We start from the raw sequence: 19,372 nt of genomic DNA on the forward strand, positions 1-19,372 counted from the left end.
TACAAGAACAGAATGTCAAATTCAATATTTTACAGTGAAAATACTGCTTATTGACGCTGAGGTACCTCCTGCCAGACGGCAGCAGACAGAACAGTTTCTTGCGGGGGTGATGGGAGTCTTTGATAATCCTGTGCGCTTTCTTCCTGAGCCGCTGGGTGTAGAGGTCCCCCATGGATAGCAGCTCTGTCCTGGTGATGTGCTGTGCAGTTTTCACCACCCTCTGTAGAGTCTGACGGTTGACTGCCATACCAGGCTGTGATCCAGCCGTTCAGGATTCTCTCTATGGTGCACCTGTAGAAGTTGCAGAGTATCCTGGAGTCCATGTTGAACACTCCGCAGCCTGCAGAAAGATGCTGTCGAGTGGTTTTGGTGATGGCGTTTGTGTGATGAGGCCATTATCAAGTCCTCCAATTGTCAAACAATTCTTAGGCTTCAGAAGCACTCATGACTATAATGTTAGTACTGAAAATGGATTTGTATTTGATATAATAATAGTCTTTATTTGTATAGCACCTTTCATACAATAAATGCAGTTCAAAGTGCTTCACACACGACATGTCACAGAAAATGCATATCACATATAAAAAGAATACAGTTAGCAGTTAAAGACATAAAAAATAAATACAAATAAAAACCGGGAAATAGCATAGAATAGACATGTAAAAAATACATTTAGATTAAAGGTACAACGATTCACCATATATAGATTCACACATCTAATGTTCTCACATCACACACTGGAAGACACATGAGAACACTCTGGAACCACAGATTGAAACTCTATATCTGTGGAATCTATAAATACTAAAGGTTAACCTTGGTAACTCCAGATCTTTCTCAACGTCAATTGAACTTTCCGTGTTCCACCTTGTCCTCTCATGATTAGAATCCAGACTCAATCCCCCCTTTGTCATAACTAACCCCACAGAGACAAGCTGCTACAGAGAGGGCTTAAAAACACTCGGGAGAGTTTCTCATATATTTGATTTATTAGGTCTCATTCCAAAGTGAGTGATTTTTCTCAAAAAAAACCCAGACTTAGATGGGAAAGCACCTAATCACATGTGCTATTGTCACTGTCACCAAGTAGCCTACATTATTGATGTCAATTTCTTTGTAATTTAAAGTATGTCTTTTTAATTGGAACATTTTTCTTTTATTCTGTCCTTTTAAAAACTCTCTGTTGTACAACTGTAAATGTAGTTTTAGTTTCCTTTTAAAGGTTTGAAAGATCACATCCGGCATTGTTAATTTAAAAAAAGGGAAAGGCATTTTACTTTTACTCAGATTTATTATATTCATAGATTACTTTAATAAATATCATTAAAAAAATACTAGATGGTTGGTAGTACATTCAATTCAAAGTGTTTGTTATCCCTCTACCAACACTTTTATCATACTGAATAATAGTGTTAATGAATTATTCTTCTCATTCAAATCATCTCTCTTAAATGTACCTTTACAAAAAGTTAGCTGTCAAACAAAGTGAGTAGCTATGAGTTGCTGATGCTGCTTTTCATATTCTGTTTCATGTAACATTCAATCCAAAACAAATGAGCACCCTGTTTTTCTTAATTTGTGGGCAATAGGAACTCATATTAAAAAAATGTAGGCAGGCCCTCAATTTGAAGCACTTTCAACCCAAGGCAGTATCTGTAGTATTCCAAGTTGATTTAAGTCCCTATTCTGCGTCCTTCTTCTACTACAGTGATGGAAATAGAAATGTTGCAATGTAAAAGTGAGTTGAAATACACTGTAGATGTGTACTGTTGATGACATGACAAAATAAATTGGTGAACAGTCATCCACAGGTTAATTACTTCACTCACAGGCCACGACATGAAACTATCCATCAGGCTAAGATCCAAGTCCTCAGGCTGTTTTGACTGTCAATAACTCATCCTTTCCAAATGGAAAAAATCCCCTCCAGCTAATGACTGAAAATCCCCCTTCGAATCTTTCCATTCTCAAACGAGCGGTAATTCTTTATTATATTTGTCTACTTGAGTCTTCAGTGCACGTTGTCAAAAAACCTTGATGTAAAGACATTCACTATTAACCACTTCACTTTGCTTTTGCCACTTTCCAAATCCAACTTGTTTAATTGCTATTAAGAAAACAAACATAATGGTGTCAGATTGGGCCACAGCACAAGTTTCTGTAACACAAACAAAAACATGTCACAGCCGTCTTCTGTTAAACGCTTGCCAACAACTTCATCTGTGATTTTAAATCTCCAGACACTGATTCATCAGCATTTAAACTTTTTAAAAGGTTCAGCTGTGCTCCAACCGCAATACTTTGAAAAGCTGAAGGAAGAAGGATCCTTTTTGTTGATGCAACTAGATAGAATCGGAGGATGAAACCCTCTTTATTAGTCACATACATGCACACAGCAAAGCAGTGAAATTGGTCCTCTGCATTTAACCCATCCTAGTACTAGGAGCAGTGGGCAGCTGTTGTGCAGCGCCCGGGGAGCAATGGGGAGGGGGCACCACAGCAGGGCCTAGGAGGTGAACTGGGTCCTCTCCAAGTAGCAGTCCACTTTCCATATTTCAAGTCTGTTCGGGACTTGAACCGTCGACCCTATGATTCCCAGTCCAAGCCCCTACTGACTGAGCCACTGCTGGACAACTAGAAAAAAAGGGCGATTTAATGTGTGGTGATAAACAAGAATACAAATGCTTTATAGCTCTAAGCAAGTGTGAATATTAAAGAGCATAACAAATCTAACAAAAATTCAAAGTAAAGCTGAAGGAGAAGGTGTGCCTGTGATTACCTGTCATAAAGATGTTTTTTCTTTCATAGTGTGAAGAGATTATGATCGTCAAGTCTGATGCAATATCACCCTCTACTGGCATGACTTGTGTTATTTACTGCATAACAACAACCAGTGATTTTTTTTTATTGACATATTATTGTAAAATAATCTCTCCTGCAGATTCCTCAGGTTTGCCTAAGTGAGTTTTACCATAGTGTCTAGTGTGTGCTGGTGCGGTGCATTTACACAGGCAACTCAACATGGCCCTAAAAATTAGTAATCCTCCTCAAAGAGTTTCACTCAGGAAACACGCCTCAAATTGTACATGATCCAGTTTGATTTGTTAAAAAATAACTTGTTACGAAACATCAGTCCATGAATATCTCGTAAAAAAAACATCATAATCAGCACATTTTAGCAGAATGGTTGCCACATTTAAAAACTTTTTTCTTTAGCTATTTCTCAATAATCTCAAATCTCAGTGCAACTTTTTTTGACAGATCTATTAGCAGCATCATAAGGAAATCTGTGGTGTGACTGCTGCATTCATTTAAATACGGTGGTTTGTGTTTCAAACAGCAGATTTATGGGTGCAGCCTTAGCTAGCAGTGTAGGCTTATCACAGAAATAGCTTTGTCTTTTTCCTGGCTCCTGGAGCGCAATGTTGACTTTTAGTCTATAGAATGATCAGACAGCACTGCAGTCTACAGATGAGCATTAATGGCTGCTGTATTACAATGAACAGTATGTAAAAGTTAGCACTGTAATAGTTAGATGTTATTTTCTGTCCATAGTGTTGATCTTCTTTTCTTTTTAGAACAAAATATCAGTTTTTATGAGGTTTGTTTAACATGCAGACCCCCTGTATATTTGGCTACATGATGCACATTTAGGTTACTTTTTCGGTTGGTTGTGTCTCATGTGTCATTACTGCAGTGCCTACTATATTAACTTGAAAACAAATTGTGAAAGAAACGTATACACGTTATCAAAGCTAGCTCACACTTACTGTCCTGCACTGGTGGAACCTGGCTTTGTGTCAATAACAACTAAAACAGGGCAGGGCATGTTTGTATTTGTTGGCTGGACATTAGACAAACAAGCTACCAGTAAAGCTCAGGTGATACCATTTCCCATTTGTTAGTTTGGGTACAAAATCAAAAAACAGGAATGTTACTTTTATTTATAAAATGAATATTTAAAATGAATCAGAGATGACTGTCAAAAACCTGCAAATAAATGGGCTTTAGTTGTTAGCTTATATGTAACTTTAGTAACAAAAACACAAAGAGTAGAGTAGTAGATTTTAGTAGAGCCTTTAACTAAAGCTGCTATTTCATTCATTGCCTTGTATTTAAATCATAATCATTGATTCTCATCAGAATCCCTTGTTTTAATTATTGTAGTCCATTTTATTTATTTCTAACATGTTATTATTTATTTTTGTCTATGCTGTTTAACTCTCACTCTGTGAAGCAGTTGTATGCCAGGTCCTGTGCAAATAAAGTTGAGTTGACTTCCTGTTGCAGCAGGGATTGACACACTCCTCCTTGCCTGCAGGTAAGGTCCCTTGGCTTGAACCTCCCACCACTAAACCAGGAATTACTCAGCTTTAGAAAAACGTAACAACTGTAACAGGTGTATTTATTGTTTCTTACGATGTCTGCAAACGCCGGTCAACCAACTGTTGAACACTCCGGACTGCTAAAGCTTTATTCTGCCTTGTTTTACGCCGGCAGCTCGTTCCTCATTACGGTGGTCAATAAAACCGTGCTGACGAGCTTCAGGTAGGCTATGTGGCGCTGTGTCATGCTGCCAGCTCTTTTAGGTGGATAAACTTATTACACTGTTTATAGAGCAATAGCAATATAAACAGTGTAATAAGGGCGTATTCTGTTAAAAGTCAATTTCATGCATTCAACCGTTTCCAAAATAAACCGAACTTTAGGTGCCAAAAGCATGTGCAATAATAATTATTCAATTACTATAATTATGTTCGCGTTAACGTCCCTTTAATATTGAAGCTGGTTAAGGTTGAGTTTATTTAACCATACCATTATCTGCTCCGTAGTTTATGAAAAGTGTTGATCTATCAGTTGAATATGAATAGCCTTTTCAAAGTAACCGAACAACACGATAAATGTTGTGCGGTAAAAAATGTACGCACCTTTCTCCTTCATTCATAGCAATAACAATAGAGAAAGCTCACACTCAAAGGAAGCTTATAATAACACTAAATGATTCATTATGCAATACCACAGTCTGCCATTTTTTTGTGTTGGATTTGCAGGTTCCCATCCTACATGTTTCTGGGAATTGGCCAGGTAAGTGGTCCAGTGTGGATGTTTCTGTTTTTTTGCACACACACACACACACACACACACACACACACACACACACACACACACACACACACACACACACACACACACACACACACACACACACACACACACACACACACACACTTCCTGCTTCATGGTCAGTTTTGTCCTTTCAGATGATCGTCACTCTCGTTGTCCTATATGCTGCCAAAATGAGAAAAAAAGTCCAGTTTCAAGATTTTGACAGGAGTATTCTCTTTAAAGTAAGCATTTCTCTTATATTTTTGATTGCATTTGTTTTCAAACTAAAGAACTCCTTTAATTTCTTGTCAGATTTTCCCTCTTCCTTTGCTGTATGTTGGGAACCACATAACAGGACTGGCAAGCACCCAAAAACTCAGGTTAAACCTTTTTGGCTGTAGCCGAGTAGGTAGTCCTTAAGTGTTACGGTGCTCATTCTTGTGGTTTTTCCTGAACGTGTTTTGTGCTTTTACAGTTTACCCATGTTTACAGTGTTACGGAAGTTCACCATATTGATGACAATGATCTTGGAAGTATATTTACTAAAGTAAGACATATCTCTGCAGTGTGTAGCACATTATGTATTATGAGCCCACTTACATGAAGAGGTTTATATATCAAGTTTTAAACAAGAGTTTCTGGCTTTGATCTGAATGTTTGAGTGTTCCTTTTTTTCATTTCAGAAAAACCTTTCCTAAAAGCCTTGTGTACAGTGTTTTAGCCATATTCTTCGGTGCCATAGTTGCTGCAAGGTATAGATTTTATTTTGTGAATTAATTTTTTTAGAAGTGTTTTCAGATCCCTTAACCGCTAACACATGTACTTTCCATACCTCCTCTGCTCTCCTCTAGTTTTGACCTAGCCTTCGATGTGGAGGGCTATACTTTTATCCTGCTCAATGATGCCTTTACTGCAGCCAGCGGTGTGTACACCAAGAAGAAATTGGGCACCGAGGTAACACTAGCTGCACATTCTGTATGTTGGTCTTTCTTTACACAGCTGGACACACACAGGTGGGTTCTTTTAAACCCTGAGGATATTGTCCTTGTCCTAGAAAGCTTCAACTGGTGTTACCTGCTTTTCCAGGGCGTTTTCTTTTTGGAGCGTTATTTCATCTGGATGTCTTTAGAAAAAGCATCTTCTTTTACCAGATTAATAAAGAAGATAATCACTTCTCTTCTTTCTTTTAGGCTAGTTACTTCATTCTTCCTTGTCTGAAGTAACAAATCTCCAGTGAATAATGCTGACTACCATATTATTGGCGCTTATAGCTTCTGCTACCATACTGTCCAGATCAACCTTAACCTTAACTCACACTCTTGTGGCGTTCAATTCCTTCACCTCTTCTAGATGTTCAAATTGTATTAGCTTTAGTCTCTAGCCTTTTGACTCTGAGATCAATCCCAGATCAATCCAAGCCTCCCTTTTAACTTGCGTCTTTCATTCATGCTGTATTTAACTTGTAGTTTCCCAACAGCTTAATGTCTGTATAGGTGTAGAAACTGCCTTTTTATGTCAAGTTATACAGTATTAGGAAATGTTGCTTCATAGCTGTCCTGCCAAAGAACGAAGAGGAATCGGACTTATTTCGTTTAGAGTTTTCTTGGTCAGTTAATTCTTTGTGATTAATTGTTTGATTTCATTTGTATTATACGTCTAAGACTAACAATTTCCAAATATAAAAGTAAAACCATTTAGGTCTGCTTTTTATTTTACAAGTATCTCCACAAATTATCCGTGTATATTTGATTTGGGTCACCTTATAGCTAATGTTTTTGTCTTTTTTTTAGGGCCTCGGGAAGCATGGTCTCTTATTCTACAATGCACTTTTCATCATAATCCCCACTCTTTTGGCAAGTATGTTTACCGGAGATTTACACAAGGTACGTACAGTAATTATGAAACTGTTTATTCTTCATTACTGTTTGTGCTCAAAACTGTATGTTTGTTTGTTTTCCTGCATAACCTTCTTTTATATGCTGTGCTCCATAGGCAATCACATTTCAGGACTGGGTCGATTCCACTTTTGTTTTTTGTTTCCTCTTGTCTTGCTCCATGGGGTATGTCACTAAAATCTAATTCAAACTGCTTAATTACTGCGATTGTACTTTCAACTCTACAAAAAAATTGAATGTTTTTAAAATCGTACTTCTGAAGCTCTATCATTACTCCCTCAGGCCCCCCAGTTTTATTAAACAGTTTTGTTTCCTCAGGTTTGTGCTGATGTATTCCATAGTCTTGTGCAGCTATTATAACTCTGCTCTTACAACGACAGTAGTGGGGGCAATAAAGGTAAGAACACACTGATAATAACCTTCTTTTTAGACTAGAAATCAGACATATCTCCACCAAGGTATCCCAACCCTTGAAATTCATTATTCTAATCATGGAAAATGCTTAAAGTTCCAACCTACATGGTTCTTGGCTCTATATTAGGATAGACATAGTGTTAAATCAATCATAAAACAGTGACCATGTTCGAAATGGCCTATCTTACAATATTGAAAGTTAAGTATCTGTACCTAAAACTCGTGAGTTAATGTTCAGCTGATGGCATGACCTATGTCCTATTGACCTATCTTTCCACTCAAAGTTTTGAAATGTTCTACTTAGTAAAAAACAGAAAACTATGAAGGTCAGAAAACCCCCCCTTGGTGGAGTCAACTGTGTTTGTGTTTCACATTTTTCATCAGTCTATATTCAAATGAGGTCATCACTAACTGGCATTACTGTTGTAACTGTCTTAAGAACGTTGCAGTTGCCTATATTGGCATCTTTGTAGGTGGAGACTACCTCTTCTCTTGGACCAACTTCCTAGGCCTCAGCATTTGGTAAGTGTATAAGATTTATCAAATTTGACAAGATTAATTGTAATGTATTTTCACGATTGTTATAGGTCTTTAATCACAATGGATCTTAATCTGGGGCTCAGGACTTTACATAATAAGTATCAGGGTTCAATAGATGATGCTGCGCAAAGTTAGGTTATATTTTCACAATCTTGTCTCCTCAAATGTTCGTTAATCTTATAATTCTCTTCCGCTATAATGTAAAAAAATAAAATGCGTAACAAGTGTAGTTAAGTGTTATTCTGGTGTTTTTATAATTACTGGTGTTGTTGATAACTTTGTAATCAACACATTTTGTTTAATGTCATTCTAAATTATACCTGACTACAACCGAAAGTTGTCGGATGACTTTGATGTGACCACATGATCAAACATGAGTTTTTTCCCTGGCTTAACAATGAACTGCTTTCAATTTTTGTTTTGCAGTATGTCAGGTGGACTAGTGTACTCGTATTTCACCTTTAATCAGAAATCACCTAAAATAAATTATGCAGGAGGAGCACAAGTGCTGAAGATTCACATCACAGAAGATTCAACCCTGAAGGACGCTATAATCTAAAGGGACAGTATTTTAGTTTCGCCACCTGGTGGCATTCCTGTACTCCATATTGGAGCATCATAGTATCTGTTATTTTGAATTAAAACCAATGAATTTAATTTTGTGGACTGGAGTCTCATTTTAATTTCCCAAGAAATCATGATAAAATAAATCAAATAAATAAATTGAGATCGAAATCCATTCTGGGTTCAGGTTCAGTGAACGTTTATTTAAAACCAACAAATATATAACAGTGTGGACAGCCTGTCAGAGAAATATTACCTTTTAAATGTGTAATAAAATGTCTACCAAGCAAGCAGGATCACTCTTTACATGCTAAAATCATTGGAGGATGTTAGGGGAGAACAACAACTTAAACTAAAAATTAACTTCAAAGCTCTTCGTAAATTGTGCACACTCAACATTCTAACAAACAAAAGGTGTATATATTAAATCAATGCCATAATCTTCTCAAACCACAAAATAGACTAAGGGTTAGAAATGCTTCAAAATATACTATAATGGGGTACAAATAAATCATTTGGTGTTTTGATTATCAACAATGAACCTGCCTTCCAGTTTTACCGTAACTCCACTAAGGCCATTTGTAAATCAGACTAAGATTCAAACATCACAGCTACACACAGTGACCGTTTGTTGACAGGGCAGTTATGAGAGGCTTCATACAGTGTCTAAGGATGTAGTGTTGTTTCAAAAAAGAAAGAAAATTAAAACACCAAGCACTACAAAAATCAGTTCATCAAAAACAAGTGCCATCTTTTTGGACTCGTACGACAAATCAAATTTTCAGTGCATTGCAAGCTTAATCCAATACTCAAATAGGGGTGCAAGTGCTAAGTAAAATGGGGTGCCTGAATGTATGTGACAAACCTAAATGGATTTTAAAGGTTTACAGTTTTCTCTGGTGCCACAATATTTCCCTTTACATGTCAAAAGATTTCAAGGCTATCAAAGTTAAACAAATTGTTAGCCAGTAAAAAAAAAATATGGTGAAATAAATATATCATAACTTAATCTTTTGAAATGAGATGACATAGATGCAACACTATGTTTCTATGCCCATATAACATCTGGTCTGTCCCCCTTTAATATAAAAGGTGACGTGAAATATCTCCCATCTGCGTGGAATCAACTTTAGGTCTGCTGATTTTACTGTTGAAGGTAAACATCTGTTCCAATGAAAATATGGCATTAGAGGTACTCTCGACCTCTAATGATTGACAATTGCTTAACTGAATATGTTAGAAGACTAGAAATGGCTCCAGGTGAACTTCCTGTGTGTCTCTGGTAATGTTAATTGAATACGAATTTGTGTGAATCATGATGAAGTGGTAAAGCTGTCAAAGTATGGATGTTTTTAAAGACCTCTGGATTAGGCTTGCAATGGTCCCATCTTATCGCATATAAAAATGAACCAATTGCCAGACTATAGAGCCCCCCTGACTTGTTTTGTCTCCTTTAGTCCACATACACTCACTTCTAAGAGCATGCTGTCTAGGTGATGCTTAAAATGAACCTTTCTCAGTCGCTTTCTACCACCACCGCTGTAATCAGAGGAAGAGAAAGCTTGCGTACAATGCTAGAGATGAAACCTGGGAGCATGATGCGAGGCCATCTGACAGTTGGAATGGAACTTTAACAAGTCCTATGTTTGACCACACCCTGTATCACTCTGTCCATCTGAGCTTAATCCATTTATACATCAATCATTCACACTCTGTTACACTCACAAAACACTCAAAGAACTCGTTACCATCAAAGTGCAAACAAAACAAATTAAAACATAATAGTAGGGATGCACCGATTGCTAAAATGCAGAAGTCCTGCAGCATGCGCAGCGTGCAGCAGCAGCTCCTCACAGAGGAGAGGAGACGCCCCTCCCCCCCACCGAATGACTTTAAAGTTACGGGAGACCTAGTCACTGTTCTAATCCTTTAAAATGATGCCCTGACTTCAGATTTGGTCCGTCAGATTTAAAAATAACGAGGCTAATGCGACTTATCCCGGTCACGTAGCAAAATATAAACATCGGCGACTGCCATCGGTGATGTCACCTTATTTTACCGATGTGCCGATTGTGGTAAATAGGACTAACATCGACCGATGCCGATGTCTCGCCGATGTATCGGTGCATCCCTACATAATAGGTACTCTTCCTTTGCCTTTAGAAGACAGGAGAAAGAAAACATTCTTCATATAGTCAAATCTACAATTATAGCAGCCTAAAAGGATAAATGGAAGCTGAATAAGGTGCTTTAGCTTGTGCCTTCCTGGTGCTGTGACGATAGATGATGCTGTGCAAAACACTGATCTCAGGCTAGTTCAGCTCGTTCTCAAAGTCTGATTTCACGACTTGGTAGAATAAACTAAACTAGTCATTGATCTGCATTCATGAACACTTCTAGATACAGCACATACTGCAGGAAGGCGGGCTGGGAATGGAGACAGGGAATGTCAGGGATCAGGAAGTGGGTAGGGGTTCAGGCAGACAGGTTGTTGGCCAGATCAATAAGTGCCAGAGCACCATGGAGACGCTCTCGCTGCTCCTGGAGGCGGCGCTTGGCGGCTCCTCCCTGGCTCCCCTTCTCCTCCTCTGCCATCTCTTCATCCTCCCCGTTCTCTTCATCGGACTGGAGGAACTCCATAGGGTCCTGCTGCTCCTGGTCCTCTGCTCTGGACTTGCCCTGTGGCTTCCCCTTGGTGGTTGTGGGGGCACGCTGCTCACGGGTTTGCCAGTACCTACAACGACAGAAAATATATATTAACATACAAAGAACAATATGAATAAAAGCACAATAGAAGTTCTTCTGTGCATACTTTTTTTAAACAGTGGCTCCTGATTCAACACAGGTTCTGTCTGCTCAGTATAGTCACTTACTTTGCCAGCCATTCAGCCACAGCCTTGTTATCCACAGACTGAGCCTTCCCCTGCTCCTCCTTTGGTTCCTCTCGCTTCAGACGGGAGTAAGGATGCTTGGGACAGTGACGGTTGGCATGTGTGAACCGATTGCCACATGCTGCAAAGAGAGAAGCAGGTAGTGCATGTCGTTAGAGGCCATGTTTCTCTGTGATTTTAGAATAGTTAGGATGCACAATGTATGACCTATTGTGGTTTATAAGGGCTGTCACAGTTTTGCGAAGCATTTTTTCTTTGTTGCCAAAAGAATTAGTGTTAACAATACTGTGGTGCTTTCCAAAGCTTTAAATATAACGCAGACAGTTCAAAACCCCAGTCAGACAAACTAATCGAGCATGCCACTGGAAAGTACCTACATTTATCCAAAAGTGAAAGGTCCTAAAACTTTGACTTGGTTTCTTTTAGCAGAACAACCGCACTTTGATAATGAGAGGTCTTTTATAAAAATCCACAAACCCACCTTTCTCCGAGCAGACAAAGGGTTTCTCCCCAGTGTGCAGCCGCTGGTGGGTCTTCAGCTGACCACTCTGCACAAACGCCTTCCCACAGTTTGGGTAGTCACACAGGTAGGGCCTCTCTCCTGGGGGGAAATAGGTGTATTGTTAAGACAACAGCATTGTCATAGTTAACGTTTAAGGTCAAATTATTACACAGTGCTACTTATATGATACACACATACAGCCCCTACTTTAAAATGAGAACACTTAAGCCTGAAAGTTAAGAATAGGTGCTTGAATGTAACACAATATGTAATTGTACAAGGCACCTGTCTTCTCGAACATAAAATGACTTGTCATAACATTAGTCATGTAATAATGCAGTGCTATGTCCAGTGCACCCATCATTCGGTCTCTCGCACCTGTGTGTGTCCTCTTGTGAGCCTGCAGAGACTTTTCTCTTGGAAACACGCGGTTGCAGATGTTACAGCGAATACGACTGGCTGAACTCTCCCCCTCATTGATGAGCTCTCGGACAGTGTCAGCCCGGGGACGCCCTCTGCGGATGCCATCCTGAAAGCAATAATACAAAGAATTGTTAGCTTTAGCACGACCACTAGGTACTTATTTCTATAATAAACATCAGCCTTAAGAAAATGCAGAAAATAATTTGTATACATTAATTTATGATTGCATACATTGAAAAAATATAATTAATATTCAGAAATATATTTTAACTGGCATATCATGTAGATAACCGTTTTATTACATATATGGATCTATAATTATTCATTAATTATAACACTAATATATAACACTGCAGTTGTACACTATTTCATACAATGAAACCTCGTATGACTTTCATTAGCTGTGCTCAACATGGATGTAAAATAAGGTGCTCACGTGTTACATTGTAACAGGATGCACGTTTGTCTAATATAATACATTCACATCCGGTTACATTTTTGGCGCGCGACTAGACGTCATGTATGAGCAGCTGCTCCATAATCAGGAAGTAACTGGGATTTAAAATCCACCATGTCACACCCTATTGCGCGGGCGATTTTTTAAATGACTCTCAGCGCCGGCCATGTTAAGACTAACTCTCAACACAGTTTCATCTACTTTAAAGTAGAAATGAACAGTTACTTACCTCTATAGCGTGTTAAGGTCACTCAGTTTAGAATAGTTCATGTCTTAAAAATATGTCAACATCATTTTGCATACAGGCTACGCTCTTTTTCCTAAAGTTGCTGTTATTACAAACAGTTAAACATATTTTAAGTGCTGATACAACCATAAATTGATGTAGGCTATCACAGTGTCGTCAGCATATATCCAAAAGAGCAATAACTAAGTGAAAGGCATTTAAATAGCTTTTCGTTTGTGTAACTGCATGTGCCATACTCCACGTTGTCCCGAGTAACTTTACGGTTAAATACGTTAAACCTACCCTGATCTGCTCAGGTGAAGGCTCCGTGTCCGCTTCTCTGGCAGTCTTGGCTCCTGTGGGTGAAGAGGCGCCGCTGACTGAGCCCGGGCTCAGAGTCACATTGTGGGCGTTCTCCCCCCATTTCCACGGGTACACCATGAAGTCGCTGAAACCGGGACTTGTCGGAGTCAGGGCCTCTGCTCTCCTGGGTTTGATCGGTGTGGTCTTAATAACAGACACCAAAACTCTTTTTGGCGAGTCGTTACAGAAAATAACGTGCGGGTGCTTGTTATCCGCCATCCTGTGGGTGTCAAAACTCCCGTAAATGCAAGAAAAACTGCAGAAGCTGTACCTCTAAGTGATAAGTTAAAAGAATGAATGAATGAAAGTCATAAAGATATCGCCTGTTCAATCTGGGGTGAATATGTCCTTCATTTCAGGAGAGGAAAATAAAGTTATTGTATCCGTTGTTCGCTTTGAAGTATCCGCAGCATACAGTTGGATATAAAAATGATGGTAAGTTTTCCTACTCGCCGCAGCGGGTTGTCTGAACTGACCTGTGTGCGCCCACAGGAGCGTTGTCCCGCGTTGCAAAATCGCGCCTGAGCAGTTGACTGGCCAATCAGCTGCATGGATCAGACCCCACATGTCAAAAGTAACCAATGGCAGCACCCATTTGGATCCGGCGAGTGGGCAAATAAGAACAAGAGGGATCGTTCTTCGTAAAAAGATTGGTCGCGACGTTTTTAGCCAATGAGATTTAAACACTTGACGCGCGCTTTTGCATGCTGACAGCAGTATTGGCCAATCAAGTCTAGCAGAACGCAGGTTTCGGCCACGACGGAGCCAATGAGAGTGAAGGGCGGTTAATTTTACATCGCGGAGGAGCAGATGGCTCTTTCCCGCGCTGGGGAGTCTGTTTATGTTATTACATTTTTGCTCAATTTAAAGGGAAAGGATCTGTGGCTCAGAGGCGCCAAAGTTACGTAATCAGGGCGGAAATACTTGAACAAAGGGGGTACTGTTTAAGAGAAAAAGAAATAGAAACTAAGTGTGATTGAAAGTAAAACGGTTTTAGTGTTACATTTAGGAAAAATAATAGTTTAGTCACAACTTTTCCCTGTTTACCCAAACTAAATCAGAACATCTTATGTTTTCAAATAGATTTAATTACATGAAAATAAGGTCTATCTACACACATGTGCTCTAAATCAGTGCACCAAGACTTTCATTTATGATGCAATCACTTTTTGATTAACTGGTATAATATGACTTTCATTTTATTTTAGATGTAACACCAAAGCATATATATACATAAAGGAGGCTATTTAACGAATATAAAGTGTAAAGTAATAGTGTCTTGAGCTGTTACCACTAATAATGCCAGTATGTTTGGCTTTATTTGTATCTTTGATGTCTGTCTGTCTGTCTGTCTGTCTGTCTGTCTGTCTGTCTGTCTGTCTGTCTGTCTGTCTGTCTGTCTGTCTGTCTGTCTGTCTGTCTGTCTGTCTGTCTGTCTTTCACTGATTCAAACTAATCTTACAAATTAAAATTACCCTACTGCAATGTACAATGTGTATTTAAAAAGCATGCATAGGTGTAATCGAACTGCCCGTAAAACTGTATTTAAAAGCCTTTTATGCTATACTCTTAGTATTCCCTTAAATGTACAGTTTTAATACTGTAACAGTGAAATAAATATGATTGTGTTCCCAAACCCCATTGTACCCCTGGAGACTTTAGGTTGACACCATTGACTTGTAATTTCCACTCTGACCACTAGATGGGGTTAAACATACCGATGGCTGGTGACACAGCTATTACTTACCAGTTACAAATAAAATACTATAATGTTGGGGGGATAATAGATTACAGCTCTGGAGAAAAAGAGAACACTCTTCTCAAATCTCAATCTTTACATGTATGGCAGCCATTCCATTTTAGTGTCTGTTGAATTCCAACATAGATAAATATTGCCAGTAGTTTATAGAATAAAGTGAAAACAAATTTTACATTTTAAAAACATACCTATAAATAGTAAAACCAGACCAACTGATCATTTTGCAGTGGTCTCTTAATTTCAGAGCTGTTCATATACAATTCCTTTATACTTTGCATTCTGTGCCATTTTGAACAGCAACACAGTCCATGCAATCAGCATTGATGAGCACGGGGCGTGGTGTTGCTCGTCTGCACACCTGCAAACATTTAAATGTGTCGACACACTGCTGCAGGCATTGGCTGGATGTTCACTGAAACAGCAAAGCACTGTCTGCAGGTCTGTTCTGTACGAGAAACCGTGTTTTTTCTGAGTGGTAATTGCAAGACATGTGTACAGCTTGAGGAGGAGGGAATCAGCTTTTCTCATCACACACAGGCTAAAATGCTCCCGGAAGCCTTTGGTTGCGCTGTTGCGAACAGGTATGGGGATCTCCTGGATGACGATGCTGACCCGTTCGACTTAATCGCTAAAGCAGAAATTGAGAAGGCCAAGAAGAAAAAGAAGGAAAACGAGGAGAAGAAAGCCAAGCCGAAGAAACCTGGCCAGAAAGAATCCCAGAAGGACAGACGCGTCCCTGTTGCTCCGGATGGTCCCGACACAGCTCCAGGTTAGCTTAACTCCTGTCTGCGTTATCATTCAACAGGCCCAAATCCAAAGGCTTCCGAGAGCTGCTAGTTTTTCTAACTCGGGTAGTCCAATCTTGACCATCCAGTTTGCATTGCTTTGTCAGCTGCTGATTTTGTGCAACGTCAGTGGGGGTTAAGCACATGTTGTTGCTGTCAGGCTGGGTTTCAACTTGGTATCTAAATCCCCGTGATATTTTCTTTGTGTAGCACATTTAAAACTGTACAGATATGCATACTTTATCTGGTATATGAATCAGTCGACAACGACAAGCCAACTTGTTTGGTTATGATGCAATTACTCCCTTCAACTAAGGTCTCTTGGTCTTTTGTTTCCCTTTTTTAAAGAATTTACCAGAAGATGTAACACACACTGTACTGATTTATACTAATATGTGGGGATTCTTTTTATTAGTAGTTTCAAACAAGGGTGATTTACTTAATTTGGCTGCTCAACTCTTTAGTAATTTAGATTTTCATAGAATTGGCAAACAAAGAAAAGTGAGAAAGGCAACACAATTGAACGGCACTTTATATCGCTTTATCTTTTTCAGTCCGTCAGCAGCAGCAGGCACGTCCTGGACCAGTAACTGAGAGTGGGTATGGTCGAGGGGAGGCCCAGAAGAGCACAAAGAGGGCTACTTTTGGGGAGCGCTGGGCCAACCAAGAGGGGCACCCACAGGAATTTTCCATCCCTAAGTACGTGTTCTCCAGATGAGGCTAAAACTGAACTCTCTATTGGTTCGTCTTCTCATCTTTGGTTTTTACACTACTGTAATAAAAAGTATTTACTCACAAGTCAAGTGCATGCATTTATCGCATGAAGGCAATTTTTAATCCAATTTCTCCTAGCCAAGTAAAGATTGAAAAAAGAAATAATGTGATTGTCTTTTTAAACTTGGCAATAAAACTAAATGTGTAATGAAAAGCACCCTTGTTTTATTCAATATACCCACTCTAATGTAATTTAAGTCAAAGGTGTGAATTTAGTTTTTTTGTTTTGAATTTTCCCCAGGCCTTACTATAATACAGACTCTGACCCTGCGGGCAGAGGGGGCTTCAGAGGTAGAAGAGAAGCGAGAGGTGGAGGAGGGTACTCCAGGATGTCCGAAAACTTCAACCCGAGGGGCAAGAGAGGTTACGATCGACACAGCGGAACGTAAGCCTTTTTTGTTCATGCCGCATTCTAGTTTACTCCAGTAAGGCTTATTGGCAGTGTTTTTAATAATTTTGTTTTTAACATTCTTTGCAGAGGTATCTCTCCTGAGGAAAAGCGAGGAGGCAGAGGACCCTGGAACTGGGGCAGTGCTGAAGAAACTGCAGGGTAAGTGAATTTCATTAACATATAAAATAACAACTCAGTCTTGTGCACAATTCAGATATCTTAGTTTGTGGAATCTCTTTTCAGAAATGAATTAATGGAAGTAACCCCTGATGCTATGGTCAAATCGGATGAATCCCACAAACATGCAGATGATGAGAATCAGATTCGGTAAGTAAAGCACACAAACAGCTTTCCTATAAATTAAATCAGTGCCACATATCCTGGTTTAGTAGCTAATTTTTAACAGTCAAGAGAGCCGGTTTACTAGGCTAAAATAGGGGCAACATTGTTTCACACATCATGCCTCTTGTGTTTTTGCATCTAGAAATTTAAAGGAAGCAATTGATGGTTAGACCAAAGTAAAATGGAATATGTTAAAGGTTTTACTTGGCATTTGGATCATTTACCACTACAATCACAGGCATAATTAGTCACGTATCTTTAACTTTTTTGCATAAAAGTTGCCTTTTCTGCTTCAACACAGTGCCATACATATTACATTTGACAATCAAATGTGTTTGTAAAGCCAGGTTTATCAAGTTTCTTTGTGTGTATGGAAAATACAAAGTCTCCTGCCATCTTCATATTTTGTGTATTCATTGTTAGTGGGCAGGTTCAGTAACCAGGTGTTTAAATAACTGCCCAAAGAATATGTACAATTGCCTGTGTTTTAAATTTCTTTCAAATGAAAGCCTGTATTTGGAAGTTTTTCATTAAATGTAAAGGTGTAAAAATGTACAAATAAAGTGGACTGACAGATGTAGTTTGTCCCAAATCGTAGCGCGGAAGAAGACGATGGAGAGATGGTGGTCCAGGTTGCCGTGGAGATGACCCTGGACGAGTGGAGGGCCCTGCAGGAGACAAGTCGTCCCAAGGCGGATTTTAATATCCGCAAAGGAGAGGACCAGATTCCCACCAAAGCCAAGGTTATCCACAAGTCAAAGCATGTTGAGGTGAGAGTATAAAGCCCTGATTACACTGGAGCGGTGATGAGGACTGACTTGTACACGGTTTAAACAACATTGTAAGCTTCATCTAGCAGTAACTTTCCACTGTAAAAATGAGCATTCTCAAAAAAAATTAGACTAAGCGTTCACCCCATTTAGGATGTTAGAGATGTTAACGTCGAATTAAAGGTTTTGGACTTTATCTACCGTTGGCCTCCAACCTTCAGATCATAGAGGGGACCCTTGAAGAAGTGGAGGATGACAGCCACTTCCTGCGTAGGTCCGTGAATGACATCACCTCCCTTCTGGACATTAATTTTGGGAGTCTTGGACGTCCCAGTCGTGGGGGTCGAGGAAGGGGAGCACGAGGTGGCCCGGCTACTCGCCCAGAAAGAGCTAAACCTGTGTTGGAGAGGGTATGTTCTTGACTCTTTATTTGGCTTAATGAGAATCTTAAGACACTAAATGTAGGATCCCCAGTGGAAAAACACCGGCACATTTTTTTTTCAAATGCTTTTAATAACTAAACATTTTGGTGTGCTTGATTTTAGTAAAGCATTTTTTTTTGGGGGGGGGGGCTAATGGTAAGACTTTTCTTTTCATACGTAGATGCTCCATTTTTAAAGCTCTGTAATCTTGGCTTATTTGTTTGACTTTAAACACAGAAAAAACATGAGTCAATATACTCGCATTTGGAGATCAAATATAAAAACATTAGCAATCGTTAACATTTTTTAATTTTTTATAAAATGTCATTCATGTGTACAATTTTTGTTCTCCCACTAGGAGAGTATCTGGCTCCTAACCCAGATGACCCAGAAGACTTCCCAGCACTATGTGCAGGAAGATAACTGAATTCACTTCTCCTGTGGGGAATATTGGTTGCACTTAACAATGTTAAGAAAGAACACTTAATGTCTTAACTGTTAAGGTTGGGGTTTTATTCTACTTGATTTTGTTCTGTTGCACTGTTCAGCATTTGGAGAATAAATGTTTTTGCAAGTTTATCTTGGTGCTGTTTTTTTGTATTGAGAATTCCATGCTGTGATTACTTGAAATGTCAGGTTTGGGTAAATGGACCGGTGTCTTTTTTAACTCTGCTTAAAAGAATAGTGTTACTGTGAATTTGCATTTAAAAAAACTTTTTTTAAAAATCAACTTGGGGAAACAGATTAA

The 19,372-nt window shown here is 39.1% G+C and overlaps 3 protein-coding genes across 4 annotated transcripts; 2 read left to right on the top strand and 1 right to left on the bottom strand.

Annotated features, from left to right (window-relative positions):
* The first annotated feature begins 4,300 nt into the window (after positions 1 to 4,300).
* slc35d2 (solute carrier family 35 member D2) lies at positions 4,301 to 8,612 on the top strand. 2 transcript variants are annotated; one of them, XM_063898376.1, is made up of 12 exons: positions 4,301 to 4,548; positions 5,052 to 5,085; positions 5,262 to 5,348; positions 5,419 to 5,486; positions 5,582 to 5,653; positions 5,790 to 5,858; positions 5,958 to 6,060; positions 6,897 to 6,989; positions 7,099 to 7,166; positions 7,320 to 7,398; positions 7,855 to 7,937; positions 8,382 to 8,612. In XM_063898376.1, exons 1-12 carry the CDS (start codon positions 4,421 to 4,423, stop codon positions 8,512 to 8,514), a joined length of 1,017 nt encoding a protein of 338 aa, XP_063754446.1. In that variant the 5' UTR covers positions 4,301 to 4,420; the 3' UTR covers positions 8,515 to 8,612. The 2 variants fall into 2 exon arrangements, with proteins under 2 accessions (XP_063754446.1, XP_063754447.1); XM_063898377.1 differs by having other exon boundaries at positions 7,889 to 7,937.
* An 82-nt stretch (positions 8,613 to 8,694) lies between these two features.
* On the bottom strand, positions 8,695 to 13,873 carry znf367 (zinc finger protein 367). The gene is made up of 5 exons (XM_063898307.1): positions 13,322 to 13,873; positions 12,291 to 12,441; positions 11,892 to 12,011; positions 11,393 to 11,531; positions 8,695 to 11,253 (listed from the first exon to the last, which is right to left on the bottom strand). Exons 1-5 carry the CDS (start codon positions 13,598 to 13,600, stop codon positions 10,995 to 10,997), a joined length of 948 nt encoding a protein of 315 aa, XP_063754377.1. The 5' UTR covers positions 13,601 to 13,873; the 3' UTR covers positions 8,695 to 10,994.
* Positions 13,874 to 15,515: 1,642 nt separating this feature from the next.
* On the top strand, positions 15,516 to 19,203 carry LOC134873526 (intracellular hyaluronan-binding protein 4-like). Its single transcript, XM_063897199.1, has 8 exons — positions 15,516 to 15,909; positions 16,480 to 16,624; positions 16,941 to 17,084; positions 17,178 to 17,249; positions 17,334 to 17,417; positions 18,031 to 18,202; positions 18,424 to 18,616; positions 18,986 to 19,203. Coding segments are annotated over exons 1-8 (1,176 nt in total). The 5' UTR covers positions 15,516 to 15,545; the 3' UTR covers positions 18,988 to 19,203.
* The last annotated feature ends 169 nt before the right edge of the window (positions 19,204 to 19,372 follow it).

This window comes from Eleginops maclovinus, chromosome 12 (assembly GCF_036324505.1).
Source record: "Eleginops maclovinus isolate JMC-PN-2008 ecotype Puerto Natales chromosome 12, JC_Emac_rtc_rv5, whole genome shotgun sequence".
NCBI lineage: Eukaryota > Metazoa > Chordata > Actinopteri > Perciformes > Eleginopidae > Eleginops > Eleginops maclovinus.

Excerpts from the sequence above, each read along its gene's own strand:
- slc35d2 (XM_063898376.1), top strand. The coding sequence starts at position 4,421 with ATGTCTGCAAACGCCGGTCAACCAACTGTTGAACACTCCGGACTGCTA. Across the intron at positions 5,086-5,261 it reads TGTTTCTGGGAATTGGCCAG|ATGATCGTCACTCTCGTTGT; the intron begins GTAAGTGGTCCA and ends TTGTCCTTTCAG. Across the intron at positions 5,859-5,957 it reads GGTGCCATAGTTGCTGCAAG|TTTTGACCTAGCCTTCGATG; the intron begins GTATAGATTTTA and ends GCTCTCCTCTAG.
- znf367 (XM_063898307.1), bottom strand. The coding sequence starts at position 13,600 with ATGGCGGATAACAAGCACCCGCACGTTATTTTCTGTAACGACTCGCCA. Across the intron at positions 12,012-12,290 it reads TCACAAGAGGACACACACAG|GAGAGAGGCCCTACCTGTGT; the intron begins GTGCGAGAGACC and ends ATTTCCCCCCAG. Across the intron at positions 11,532-11,891 it reads CTTTGTCTGCTCGGAGAAAG|CATGTGGCAATCGGTTCACA; the intron begins GTGGGTTTGTGG and ends CTCTCTTTGCAG.
- LOC134873526 (XM_063897199.1), top strand. The coding sequence starts at position 15,546 with ATGTTCACTGAAACAGCAAAGCACTGTCTGCAGGTCTGTTCTGTACGA. Across the intron at positions 15,910-16,479 it reads TGGTCCCGACACAGCTCCAG|TCCGTCAGCAGCAGCAGGCA; the intron begins GTTAGCTTAACT and ends TATCTTTTTCAG. Across the intron at positions 17,418-18,030 it reads GATGATGAGAATCAGATTCG|CGCGGAAGAAGACGATGGAG; the intron begins GTAAGTAAAGCA and ends CCCAAATCGTAG.